The following is a 14,469-nucleotide window of genomic DNA, read 5'->3' as shown; positions in this document are numbered from 1 at the left end:
GTGGTCACTGTTATGTAACTTACTTGACTGTCACCCCTCCTTCTCTCCCTCCTTTTTTCACCTCCCATGTAATAACCGACACCATCCGCACCATGTCTCCCTAACTAACGTATCACTTGAAATGTCACACTAATTTCGCGCTTTTGCCACCTTTGCGCGCTATGCCACCTGCTTTTTCGCGCTTTTAACTCATTTTGCGCGCCCTGTTTTAGCTACCTGCCTGGGTATAACTTTGGACCCAGATGATGTACAGGTTATCAGTTGTCTAGTCTGAGGATTGCCTTAGCTTTGCTATGTCACAAACGCAGCGTTACAACAATGACCTAGCCGGCTGTCTCTGTTCTCTTTTGTCTTTGTGAATCTGTCAGTACATGTAGTAAGACTTAGAGTAGATATTGTTGTGTCGTTGTGTATCCATTCTCAGACCGGTCTACAAACTTGTAGTGGTCACTCAATCACGGCTACTGCTGCTGCTGCCCAACCATCGACGTCCATTAGCCGTACTAATATAGCGGTAAGGGATTACTAGTACTCGGGAAATGATTGTGTCCTACATCTATAATGTATATCTGGCGACGACCAATATTTTTTTCCAAATACAGTCCTATTTAAGTCCCATTGTACTTGGAATATTCTTTTGCAAATCATTTCTGCACTCTCGTTGTGTCTAGCCTGGCCTTGGCGGATAATGCTGGCGGAATAATTGACAGAATTTGGTACTTTTCTGGTATGTTTCATGCATGTTTGGTATGTGGATAAAGAAATGGAGCATAATTCAAGGTTTGTATAGATCTGCCACTTTCAATCCGCCAATTTGTCGACCATTATCCGCCAAGGCCTCTCTCTCTCTCTCTCCCTTGCCTTCTCTTCTTTTCTTCAAATTATTTTCCACGCATAAAATGAGACTCGAACTGACAATGATGAACGGCATGAAGTGCCTCCATACACCTCACATACAATCCTGCACCTTCTACCAAATTGCTTCACGTTATGATCATTCCCTCAACTTATGAATATGGGTGGAAAACCCTTTTTGGATAATGGATCAGGGAGTCATACCCAAACCAGAACAAAAATTGTTTAGGTACCACAGTACGCTATATGTACGGTATAGCGCACCAGACCTGGTGAAACTAGTTGCATGGCTTGTGCCAGCCCACACGTACAAGCACATCCACACAAAATCCGAAATTTAAGTTTTTTTATTGTTGAAAAAGGAACGAGAGAGCTTGAAAGCTCAGAGCACTCGCTATGCTTTGTTTTACCTAGGCCATCATGCAAAATATAATTAATAAGAACACATCTCGAGAGAACTTTAAAAAAAGCTCAGGACGCTCGCTATGCTTTGTCTTAGCGTAGGTCATCATGGGTGTCATTCGAACCGATCGAAACGTCTTTGCAATACAAAACGATGTACCCAATAGTACCGATAGAAACGTCCTACTCAATAGTCGTATTGCAAAGACGTTTCTATCGGTTCAAATAACACGCTAGGGTTTATCGGGTGTTAGCGGCCGGCGTGAGTTACCTTCGGGAACGTGAGTTCCCTTTGGGAACGGATACGATAATTTACTTTTATTCCCGTAGCTACCGTATTTCCCCAAATAGTAGGCCGGTCTACCATTTTTTCAACCTCGTCCTAACCCGGCCTTATAATCGAGGACGGCCTTATTCTTTCAACCCAGTTTGACCCCGGTCTTCTATTTCTCGCCACACAGTTTTACCCCCGTTCTTCCATTTTCTTCTACACAGTTTGAGCACGCTCTTCTATTTTTTCCCACAGTTTGAGTACGGTCTTCTATTTTTAACACAAGAACAAAGACTCATTTAGTAGGCCCGGCTGGCCCGGTCTTCTAATCGGAGACGGTCTTTTATTTTTTTAATCGCCCCCTACCCCGGTCTTGTATACGAGGAAGGCGTAAAACGATTTTTAAAAAAACGATTACTGTACTGCTTGATGTCTGAATTCCAATTTTTTTTCTTTTTTTCTTTTCTTTTCCTTTCCTTTCCACTTATCCCTTTATCGGCCCTCTTAAGAGTTGTGTGTATCACTGTTGAGGCATCCGATGGTAAATAAAATAAATACTACTACTAAACGAGGACGGCCTTTTATTTGCGGAAATACGGTATGCAGAAGACGTTACTTCAGTAACGTCTGGCGCTAGCCAGGGTCCACACAGTAGGCCTTGGCGGATAATGCTCGAAAAGGTGGCAGATTCTGCTTTTTTTGCACCGAAATTGGCAGAACCATACAAACCTTATGGCGGGCAATTCCTCGAATTCTGCTCCATTTCTTTATCCACATACCAAACATGCATGAAACTTACCAGAAAAAGTACCGAATTCTGCCAATTTTTCTGCCGTCACGCCTGGCGCTATCCCGTATCTGTCCCGTACCGTACCATCAAACACAGCTGGCCACATACAGCTGGCCGCAATATTCAAATAGGGCTTTCAAACGCAAGATCATAACGTGAAGCAACTTGGTAGAATGAGTATGAATGCGAAGTGATAAGGGGAATGCATGTAGGGCGATAGTGCGGGTTTGAATCCCAGGTTATGCCTAAAAAAATAGGAGAATTGAAAAAGTTCCTATGCCTTTTTTTGCCTAGGTCATCAAGGCGGTAGACGGTGTCGTATTACCCTCGACCGTACCTGTCCCGTACCTGTCCCGTATCTGTCCCGTACCTGTCCCGTACCGTGCCATCAAAGACGGCTGGCCACAATGCATATTCAAATAGGGCTTTCAAATGCAAGTTCATAACGTGAAGCAACTTACTTGGAAGAATTAGTACATGTATGTATGCGAAGTGTATCGGGGGATGCATGCAGGGCGATAGTGCAGGTTCGAATCCCAGGATATGTCTTAACTTAAAAGAAAAGGAAAAATTTATATGAATTTATAACATAATAGAAGTAAAGTGAGAGCTAAGTGCAACAGGGGTGAGGAACTAATTGCAACGCTAGAACTGTGTAGTTAGACAAACAATCATGCTGTGCACCTACGAAAACAATCTTAACGCAACTACATGTTTCTTCTGCTTACAAAGATCAGGCTTATGCAAACGAATACAAACAGCCTCAAGTACTTTCAACTGACTAGCGTACCGTGCACGACAAAGAACAGAAAAACTAAAATCATCATACACCTGCAGACACTTAGTGTTGTCTCACCCTAAGTGTCTGCAGGTGTATGATGATTTTAGTTTTTCTGTTCTTTGTCGTGCACGGTACGCTAGTCAGTTGAAAGTACTTGAGGCTGTTTGTATTCGTTTGCATAAGCCTGATCTTTGTAAGCAGAAGAAACATGTAGTTGCGTTAAGATTGTTTTCGTAGGTGCACAGCATGATTGTTTGTCTAACTACACAGTTCTAGCGTTGCAATTAGTTCCTCACCCCAATTTATAACATCCGTATGCTTTTTTTGTCTAGGTCATCAAGGCAAAAAGCATAGCGTAGGGCCCTGAGCTTCCAAGCTCTCTCATTTATTTTTTTCAAATAACACGCATGATGACCTAGGCAAGAACAAAGCATAGCGAGGCTCCTCAGCCTTCAAAGACTAACCAGCACATGTATTGTGTATTCATTTTGTCCTGCTCTGCATATCAGGATGTCCGGGTTGGCAGTGTGGCAGACCAGACAGACACAGTGCGGATAAAGATGAAGACAGCCGAACATGTCAAAAGACCTATGAACGCATTCATGGTGTGGTCAAGGGAGGAAAGGAAACAGTTTGCACAGGAGAACCCAAAGATGCACAACTCGGAGATCTCAACAAAGCTCGGCGAAAAGTGGAAGCGGCTGACCGAGGAAGAGCGTGCGCCTTACGTGGATAAGGCCAGAAGCATCAGAACAGAACATATGAAGAAGTTTCCGGATTACAAATACAGGCCGAAGCGCAAACCGAAGACCATCTCTGCCACTTCTCGTGTTCCCACCACAAATCATGATGATGAGAGTGGTCCGGATAGTCCACCTGACTCCCTGAATGGGAGAGGTTATGACCACCGGCGGTACCCGTTCTCGCCATATCAAACCTCTCGCGGCTCCAGAGCACCAGCTGGTGGAGTGCCAGTTGGAACACTGACAAGAGCGAGTAGTGCTTTTAACTTTCCTACAGCAATGTCCGCAAGCGGATGGACGAGCAGTGGAACATCTCTCTCCAGTTCTACAACACCTATGGGACAGTATAGTCAACTTCAACGCAGCTCTATATCTCTTCCTGATTTGAATGCTGCCACCATCGTACCAGCTAGTTCACTCCAGCCAGTACCAGTAAATGTATTTCCTCAGGCAAATCCACCCGCCCCCGGACGCCAGATGGCCACCATGGTATCGACTACACAGGCATTGAACGGCGGAAGCAGCAGTGCCACCAACCTGTACACTGCAGCACCGCAGTACCAAACGTTTATCCTACCAAGTGCCGCTCCTGGACAGCCTCAAGCGGTAATGGCAGCTGGAGCAGCGCCGCACTACGCCGTGAAAGTGGAGTCAGTGCAACAGCCGCAGCATTCCTACCCAGGCCCAGCACCTGTTGTACTCACGTCGCTGCCGCCGCAGATCCTACCCCCGACTCCTGGTGCCATCCATGCTAACCAAGCGGCGACAGCGGCGACAGGGTCCCCTTCACTAATGGCAGCACCCGCTAGCGCTGCTCAGTGCGCAGTACAATATACAAACCAGGCACCTGCAGCACGGGACCATCAAGCTCCAGTTTATTATCTAGTACAACAACCCACGCATAATGTTCAGATCCAGTAAACAAAGAAAAACACACACGCATACATACATTTTCATTGGCTTGAGGGAAAGATGCAAACTTGCATATGAATATATGCAGTACATCTTCTTTTGCCATTTATCCCATGTAAGTTGAGTGTGTGATTCTTCAGTATGCCAAAAAAAAACAGGATTCGAGGGCAAGTAAGAGCTTCCTTCGCTTACATGTAAATGATTGTATCAAAGAAGGCGTTACCGGCTGTTTGTGCTGCGACTTTAAACTAAACTCAACATCATTCATCGTATTGTTCTGATTCCTGATTTCTCGCACATATTCGGGAATATAGTGGACTTTCGTATAAAAATAAAATAAAATAAAATACTTCGATGCTTCTGTTCTTCGTCCACGCCATCAATATTGTCGCTGAACTTTTACTTGGGACAACAACACCTGGCTTGTACAAGTTGTTCTGCTCCACTTGCTCCATCATCAAATTTATTTGAGGGAGAGCAGCTGCTAAGCTCCCGAACATAGCTGCACAAAACAATAAAACGAGAACATTAAAATAATTGTTCTAGCCATTCAGTATTCCCTTCACTTATCAGATCTTTTAAAATGATCCGAACAGCGCTGTGTGAAGGAATTTTCTATTTGCTGATAGCGAAAGCTTGGAGTCGTGTTGCTGGTGTGCTCCAGGTCTGCCAGAGAGCGCAGGTGGTGGAGGTAGAAGAACTACAGTAGAAAACCCCACGGTGTACAAGCATCTCGTATCTCATCGTGATTTCTGCAAAAGGTTTTCGGATTTTTCTTTTTTTCTGCTTTGTAATCATCATTGTAGTGTACAGTACATGTATGTCATGGATGAGTCAATGCAAAATGGCCGCCATACTCGGAATCGGACAGTTTGTGCTTACCTGGCCTGGAGGGCCATCACAAAGCTATCATCTTGTGCAAGTTGTGCTTCATGATTACCGGTCATACCCATTGTCTTGTTGACGGGTGCCTCGGCATTTTTAAGCAACAATTTGGCAAAGGTGACTGCTCCTCGCTACATCAACAAGCCGCGGTGGTGAATAGCGGTGCATCATGCAACGAAGCCCAACTTGTCCAGGGCTCTGATCTGCAATGGAGAGAGTGGGACAACTTCTTCAGCCAGTTCTTTCGACCGATCAAAGGCATCAAAGAACTACATCTGAGATTTGACAGCACCAAACCAGGCATTGACCTTTGGCCGTCCTTGCTGTCTCGTCCGGAAATCCTTAGCCGCCTGAGAACACACGAGAGAATGAAGAAGGCGGCGTATGGTGCCAGAGTCAACCAGGTGGAGAGAGCGTCATTCACACCACTGGTGTTTTCGACCTCGGGTGTGGCGGGCAAGGAAACTACTAAATTTCTGAAGTCGCTAGCTGCTCTGGTTGTAGACAAAAACAAAGACTTGGTATATTCTGCCGTGATGGGTGAGTTACCCACCCAGGTTTCATTTTGCCTGCTGCGATGGGCAGTCACGTGCTTTAGGGGCTGCAGGGCCTCTTACATTCGCCGAAAGGTCGGGAGCACCATTGCAGCATATGGCCGCGGGCTGTGCTGACACGGGCGGAGGCGTGACTTTGCCTTTGCATGCCGGTAGGCAATCGTGTCAGGTAACGATTTCTTGTGAAGCTTTCGTGTTCAATTTTATTTTGGAGTGTTCTTTGTCTATTTCGAGTGTCCTGTGTATTTCCGAAATTGGGTTGCCTTTTTGCTTTGACTCTTACTTCATGGTATCACGCGATTGGCCCAATTGGTGTTGTGAATAAAACCGTTCTCAAGCAAACCAGGCATCATGTCCATGGAAAATCTATTTTTAGTGCTTCAGTTTACTGCAAGATTCTAATCGTAACCCCAGAAGCTGTGCAAGCTGCAGGTCCACCGCCAGTCTAGCCAGCAGCAGGTCTGAGTCATGCCCGACTGGATGACCTGTACCGTTCCGTATGTAGCCCTTGGCGGATTATGCCGGCATAATATTTGGCATAATCTTGGGATTTCGTCAAAAAATTATGCTCCGGCATAATATACGGATTCCAACGTGTAAGGTCGGCATAATCTTTCGGTTTAGACAAAAATTGTGCTTCGGGTAGGCCTTGACGGATTATGCTAGCATAATTTTTCGCATAATTCCTACCAAAATCGAATAATCGCATAATTCGAGGCAAATTGCATACGAATCGCATAAAATTGTAATAATCCGCCTGTTCGCATCAAATTCCATACAGTTGTACATGTTCTACAAGTACAAGTACAAGTAGATGCACTAGGAAGTTGTAGGTTTACGACTCCCTTGGTAACATGTCCAGTCCACTACAATCAGTGATGGTCGTAGCTAGGTCGGACGGTGCGTTGACCCCGTTGAACTTTTGCTATTACAGTACAACGCCCTCTACAAAAAAATTCCCCTGTTATTTTGCACAGAACCATTATGCATTAGCAGCATATGTGAGCATAATGCGGCATAATATGGTAACTTTTAGCATAAAAATAGCATAATTCTGCAATTTTTTCAGCAATGCGAAAAGCATAATTTCACGAAAATATTAGCATAATCCGTCAAGGCCTAGCTTCGGGGCATAATACAGCTTTGTCAGAAAGCCTGCAGATGTTTGTTTTTTTAATACCCCAGTTACGACTCCTTTTCATAGCCCTTGGCGGATTATGCCGGCATAATATTTGACATAATCTTGGGATTTCGTCCAAAAATTATGCTCCGGCATAATAATATACATGTACGGATTCCAACGTGTAAGGTCGTTATAATCTTTCGGTTTAGACACAAATTATGCTAAGGGCATGGCCGTGTGTGTATGCGTGGTTTCTCAATCCTCTATGTACAGCGTGAATACATAGTGGAACCCAGCATAATTCAGCATATTTGTTGGCATAATTGTGGCATAATCAAAAGCATAATTTGACGATTGGCCGAGCATAGTCCGCCAATTGCTAGTCCTGGTGGGTCTGGCGATTTTTTCTCTTTTCAGGCATTTCACTTCCCCAATTGATCCTATGAATTTGAAGTTCTCCCAATCCTTTCAAAATTTATCACTCTCTTTTCACTTCTGGTAGGGTCCAGAAACTGACCGTGGTTGGTCCCCTGGGGGAGGGAGAAAGACCCAAGTGTCATCAGTATGTGTGGCACGTGTTGTGAGCTGCCTTTGGAGTGAAAGACTTTTCAGCGCCTTCTAGGTTCAGCCCGGTCCCATAGCTCAGTGGTTAGAGCATTGCTCATGACAAGCAAGGTCCCGGGTTCGAGTCCTGGTGGGTCTGGCGATTTTTTTCTCTTTTCAGGCAGTTCACTTCCCCAATTGATCCTATGAATTTGAAGTTCTCCCAATCCTTTTAAAATTTATCACTCTCTTTTCACTTCTGGTAGGGTCCAGAAACTGACCGTGGTTGGTCCCCTGGGGGAGGGAGAAAGACCCAAGTGCCATCAGTATGTGTGGCACGTATTGTGAGCTGCCTTTGGAGTGAAAGACTTGTCAGCGCCTTCTAGGTTCAGCCCGGTCCCATAGCTCAGTGGTTAGAGCATTGCTCATGACAAGCAAGGTCCCGGGTTCGAGTCCTGGTGGGTCTGGCGATTTTTTCTCTTTTCAGGCAGTTCACTTCCCCAATTGATCCTATGAATTTGAAGTTCTCCCAATCCTTTTAAAATTTATCACTCTCTTTTCACTTCTGGTAGGGTCCAGAAACTGACCGTGGTTGGTCCCCTGGGGGAGGGAGAAAGACCCAAGTGCCATCAGTATGTGTGGCACGTATTGTGAGCTGCCTTTGGAGTGAAAGACTTGTCAGCGCCTTCTAGGTTCAGCCCGGTCCCATAGCTCAGTGGTTAGAGCATTGCTCATGACAAGCAAGGTCCCGGGTTCGAGTCCTGGTGGTTCTGGCGATTTTTTCTCTTTTCAGGCAGTTCACTTCCCCAATTGATCCTATGAATTTGAAGTTCTCCCAATCCTTTCAAAATTATTATTAATATCACTATTATAGCTGAGAGCCTGTTGCCGGAATGGCGGTGTTTTCAAGTGCAAGGAATACGCTGCAATGGAGTTTGGGAATTCTGAAGAAACATTATTCTTATTATTATTTGAAACTCGGGTATTGAGCCAATAATAAAAGTAGAAAGGAAAAGGACGTATGGAAACGAGTTAAGAGTAACTCTCCACCACTGTAACTAGATACTATATACAGTCAGAAAGTGCAACAACTAGGCACAAAACTGACAGAGTACTGAGACATTCCACGTCCAGACACCTAGCTTCAACACATATCCGTAGCGCTAACCAACAGCCTTCCAACTTGGAAGGTTTAAGGTTATGGAAAGACCAAAGAGGGGAAGGCAAGCGCAACGAAAACGAGCACAAGCTACAGTCCCAACGGAACAAAGAATGTCGATTGTCACTGGACGATGACGAGACCAGTAGGCGATTTGACAAAGTGTGCTGCTTTGCTGCTTCGAATTGTAGTTAGACCGCTTTGTTACGCCATCCTTATTATTATTATTATTATTATTATTATTAGCAATGAAAAGTATGAATGCCGCAGACATCACCACGCAACATGACAATTTGTTCAAGGTTTGGTTTTGTGTGTTTCCAAAATCGATTTTCACGTTCCGATCATCAGTGGAAATACGGAACTAAAGAGATCAAGGGAAAAACAAAGGTTAAAAATCCAAAGAAGTGTGACACATGACGGGTAACTTGTGGTAAGTATTACAAAAAGTGAGAACTAAAATAAAGAGTAAGTGTGACGAACGGGCATGAACAGTGCAGAAACAACTCATGAACACGGGGTGCAAACTCACGAAAATAACCTAAGTGCTAAAACATGTTCTTTTTGCTTACACAAATCTTTGTTTTTCCCTTGATCTCTTTAGTTCCGTATTTCCACTGATGATCGGAACGTGAAAATCGATTTTGGAAACACACAAAACCAAACCTTGAACAAATTGTCATGTTGCGTGGTGATATCTGCGGCATTCATACTTTTCATTGCTATTATTAAACTTTTATCTCCACGTAGATTATTTGTATTATTATTATTATTATTATTGTAAAATAGAAAAGGACATATGGATACGAGTTTAGAGTAACTCTCCATCACTGTAACATGATACTATATACAGTCAGAAAGTGCAATAACTAGGCACAAAACTGACAGAGTACTGAGACATTCGACGTCCTGACACCTAACTTTAACACATCTCCGTAGCGCTAACCGACAGCCTTCCAACTTGGAAGGTTCAAGGTTATGGAAAAGACCAAAGAGGGGAAGGCAAGCGCAACGAAAACGAGCAAAAGCTACAGTCCCAACGGAACAAAGAATGTCGATTGTTACTGGACGATGACGAGACCAGTACGATATTTGACAAAGCGGTCTAACTACAATTCGAAGCAGCAAAGCAGCACACCACCCAACTTGGGTGGGTCATAAATATCAAAGATAAGTAAAGAAAGGGAAGCTTTGCGAAAACGAATTGTACAAGCCGAAAGCCAAACTCCTACAGTACTCCTCATGCATGACATTGTGATGGACTAGTTGACTACAAAACAAGTTGTTTCACACGACGTACGTTTCGCCGTATGGTTCGTGACGGCTCATCAGGTGTGCAATTTGAAACTCGGATGTTGAGCCATAAATAAATGTAAAATAGAAAAGGACATATGGATACGAGTTTAGAGTAACTCTCCATCACTGTAACATGATACTATATACAGTCAGAAAGTGCAATAACTAGGCACAAAACTGACAGAGTACTGAGACATTCGACGTCCTGACACCTAACTTTAACACATCTCCGTAGCGCTAACCGACAGCCTTCCAACTTGGAAGGTTCAAGGTTATGGAAAAGACCAAAGAGGGGAAGGCAAGCGCAACGAAAACGAGCAAAAGCTACAGTCCCAACGGAACAAAGAATGTCGATTGTTACTGGACGATGACGAGACCAGTACGATATTTGACAAAGCGGTCTAACTACAATTCGAAGCAGCAAAGCAGCACACCACCCAACTTGGGTGGGTCATAAATATCAAAGATAAGTAAAGAAAGGGAAGCTTTGCGAAAACGAATTGTACAAGCCGAAAGCCAAACTCCTACAGTACTCCTCATGCATGACATTGTGATGGACTAGTTGACTACAAAACAAGTTGTTTCACACGACGTACGTTTCGCCGTATGGTTCGTGACGGCTCATCAGGTGTGCAATTTGAAACTCGGATGTTGAGCCATAAATAAATGTAAAATAGAAAAGGACATATGGATACGAGTTTAGAGTAACTCTCCATCACTGTAACATGATACTATATACAGTCAGAAAGTGCAATAACTAGGCACAAAACTGACAGAGTACTGAGACATTCGACGTCCTGACACCTAACTTTAGCACATCTCCGTAGCGCTAACCGACAGCCTTCCAACTTGGAAGGTTCAAGGTTATGGAAAAGACCAAAGAGGGGAAGGCAAGCGCAACGAAAACGAGCAAAAGCTACAGTCCCAACGGAACAAAGAATGTCGATTGTTACTGGACGATGACGAGACCAGTACGATATTTGACAAAGCGGTCTAACTACAATTCGAAGCAGCAAAGCAGCACACCACCCAACTTGGGTGGGTCATAAATATCAAAGATAAGTAAAGAAAGGGAAGCTTTGCGAAAACGAATTGTACAAGCCGAAAGCCAAACTCCTACAGTACTCCTCATGCATGACATTGTGATGGACTAGTTGACTACAAAACAAGTTGTTTCACACGACGTACGTTTCGCCGTATGGTTCGTGACGGCTCATCAGGTGTGCAATTTGAAACTCGGATGTTGAGCCATAAATAAATGTAAAATAGAAAAGGACATATGGATACGAGTTTAGAGTAACTCTCCATCACTGTAACATGATACTATATACAGTCAGAAAGTGCAATAACTAGGCACAAAACTGACAGAGTACTGAGACATTCGACGTCCTGACACCTAACTTTAACACATCTCCGTAGCGCTAACCGACAGCCTTCCAACTTGGAAGGTTCAAGGTTATTGCACTTTCTGACTGTATATAGTATCATGTTACAGTGATGGAGAGTTACTCTAAACTCGTATCCATATGTCCTTTTCTATTTTACATTTATTTATGGCTCAACATCCGAGTTTCAAATTATTATTATTATTATTATTATTATGACGACTTTATTCACTCCCAAAGCAGAAAAAGAAAGCTTGAAAGGAGGCATGAAGCACAGCACCGGGATCCATATGACCCAAGGGTGAAGCACCAATCAATGATAAAAGAAAATCCTGAACCAAATTTTGATAAACTTCATGAGAGAAAAATTCAAGTATACCAACTTCGATACTCACATAAAATCACAGTCATGTATAACAGAACTACTCAAGTAGTAAACACCAAGCATGCTGCACATGGGACACTCCAAGCAAGACAAACTCAGACGAGATAAAACGGCATATGCAGAGAAAGACAATACATGACTGGGGGCATATGGCAAAAATTCACGCCTCTCGGCTCGTCACACAGCACATGATGCACCACAATCATAAAACACACAGACTGAGACACATCGAGACATTACGGGCAGGCTAACATAAGGTCAACCGACCGTTCCGACCATGCCACTCTCCCATCCATGACCAGTCACCGACCGCACAATTCTCAGGGTGCCCAGAATAGCACATTGCTGCAGCCGCTGGATCACGAACGCGTGGAGCCCAAGGCTTAAGATGTGGCTGCGGCTCGTTCCTGACACACCACCCAGAGCACCAATGATAACTGGGACAATAGTTATCTTTTTGTTCCAGATCCTCCTCAGCTCTGCTGCCAAGGGCAGGTATTTGCTGATCTTCTCCTGCACCTTCTCATTGACCCTGTGATCCAATGGGACACTGACGTCCAAGAGCAGTGCCCGATCATCCAGAACCAGCACCAGGTCTGGTCTGTTCGCTTTTATTACTCGATCTGTGGGAATGGAAATCTCCCACATCAGCTTGCAACTGGCAGAACTTGTGACCTGCACCAGCTGCTTACTGCTGGGTAATCCATGCTGCTTACACAGCGCACGATGCAGGGCCTGGACCACAAAGTTATGCCGGGCAATGTATGCAGTCCGTGCCAGGGCTGGACAGCAGGCGATGATGTGGTCCATATTTTCTCCGGGTGCACCACATACACGACAGAGGTCCACGACATCATGCCTCTTGTGGATATGGCGCATATTGTTTCTCGTGGCAATCACCTGATCCTGGCAAGCAATGAGAAAGCCTTCCGTATTATTATTATTATTATTATTATTATTATTATTATTATTTTAACTGGTTTGAGGGAAAGAGACAAACGGGAAAGGTCTGAAGAAAAAATTGACTGTCACCACCAGGACTCGAACCAGGGACCTTCGCTTGTAGCCAGCGATGCTCTAACCACTGAGCTATGGTGTAGTCGTCATCCCAGCAGAGGCCGTTCAACATTTTCTTCAGACTTCGTAACTCACACTTCCTATGAATCCACACAGGCGGGTGGGACGCAGCCCTCACTGTAACCCACACACTTCACATTTCACATTATTATTATTATTATTATTATTATTATTATTATTATTATTATTATTATTATTATTATTTCTCCTTTATTCACTTCTTTCGAAGGCGATAAGCCAGACCCACCGGGAAATATTTCCATGGGTGGGACAGCAAAAAGAAAGTGAAAAAACAAAAACAAAAATAAATAAATAAATAAAACCTAAAAACCAAAGGGACAAGAACTAGTTGAAGGAAGAGGAAGAAAGGAAAGAAACTCAATCCGAACTCCAACATCAAAACAATAATAAAGAATTTGCAGCGACAGGCAAAATACATCAACCAATGAAGGGAGTAGTAACAAAGGAAATATCATTCTTTATCAGTCGTTATTCAAGTCTCTTAGCTATTGAACATGCAAACGCAGCAGAGGTGCATCTACATGTTAAGGATAGTTCTCAGTATTTTAATCGAACCTTGTATAGCCTCCTGTTGCACAATAGCCAGGTCTCCTCCCTGCACAGTCCGAAGGCATTGAGGAGTCTCCCCCACCAAGCCTCCCAGGGCACCGACAACCACAGGGACCACGTCAACCTGGTTGAGGGACCAAATCCTCGAAATCTCCCGCTTCAAATCATAATATTTCGAGCGCTTTTCAGCCATTTTCTTATTGATGTTGTTCTCACCAGGAACGCTGATGTCTATAATGTAGGCGATGCGCTCCTTGTCATCAACAAGGAGCAGATCGGGCCTGTTTGCTGATAGTTTCAGGTCAGTTGGGACCGAATACTCCCAATAGAGGCGATACTGATTACTCTTGACCAATGCCTTGAGCTGGTGGTCGAATCGTGAAGCACCAGTAGGTAGATCTCGTGCTTTACACATTTCGAAGTGCACATACTTTACTATCCGGTTATGTCGTTCAATGTAACTGGTCCGAGCAAGAACTGGGCAGGCACTGACAATGTGGTCAATTGTTTCTAAGCTGCCCTTGCAAAGCCTGCAATTGGCATCAGTTCGAGGAATTGACTTCATTATGGCGTATTGGTAATTTTTCGTTTTGAGGGATTGGTCTTGTGCTGCCATAATCATGCCTTCAGTTGAAGGTTTCCGTGTCCTTGATTTCAACCACATGAAGGTAAGCTCCTTATCTAGGCGATTCTCCTCCAATCGGCTCCAATATCTCCCATGCAGCGGCATAGTGGAAA

At 44.1% G+C, this 14,469-nt stretch overlaps 1 protein-coding gene across 1 annotated transcript; it reads left to right on the top strand.

Moving 5' to 3' along the window:
- The first annotated feature begins 239 nt into the window (after nucleotides 1–239).
- Nucleotides 240–5,622, top strand: LOC135808415 (transcription factor Sox-14-like). Its single transcript, XM_065321602.1, has 2 exons — nucleotides 240–514; nucleotides 3,609–5,622. Exon 2 carries the CDS (start codon nucleotides 3,660–3,662, stop codon nucleotides 4,761–4,763), a length of 1,104 nt encoding a protein of 367 aa, XP_065177674.1. The 5' UTR covers nucleotides 240–514; nucleotides 3,609–3,659; the 3' UTR covers nucleotides 4,764–5,622.
- The last annotated feature ends 8,847 nt before the right edge of the window (nucleotides 5,623–14,469 follow it).

Source organism: Sycon ciliatum, chromosome 2, assembly GCF_964019385.1.
Source record: "Sycon ciliatum chromosome 2, ocSycCili1.1, whole genome shotgun sequence".
Classification (NCBI taxonomy): Eukaryota; Metazoa; Porifera; class Calcarea; order Leucosolenida; family Sycettidae; genus Sycon; species Sycon ciliatum.
The sequence above is the reverse complement of the archived record's forward strand: the minus strand, read 5'-3'. Positions and strand labels throughout refer to the sequence as shown.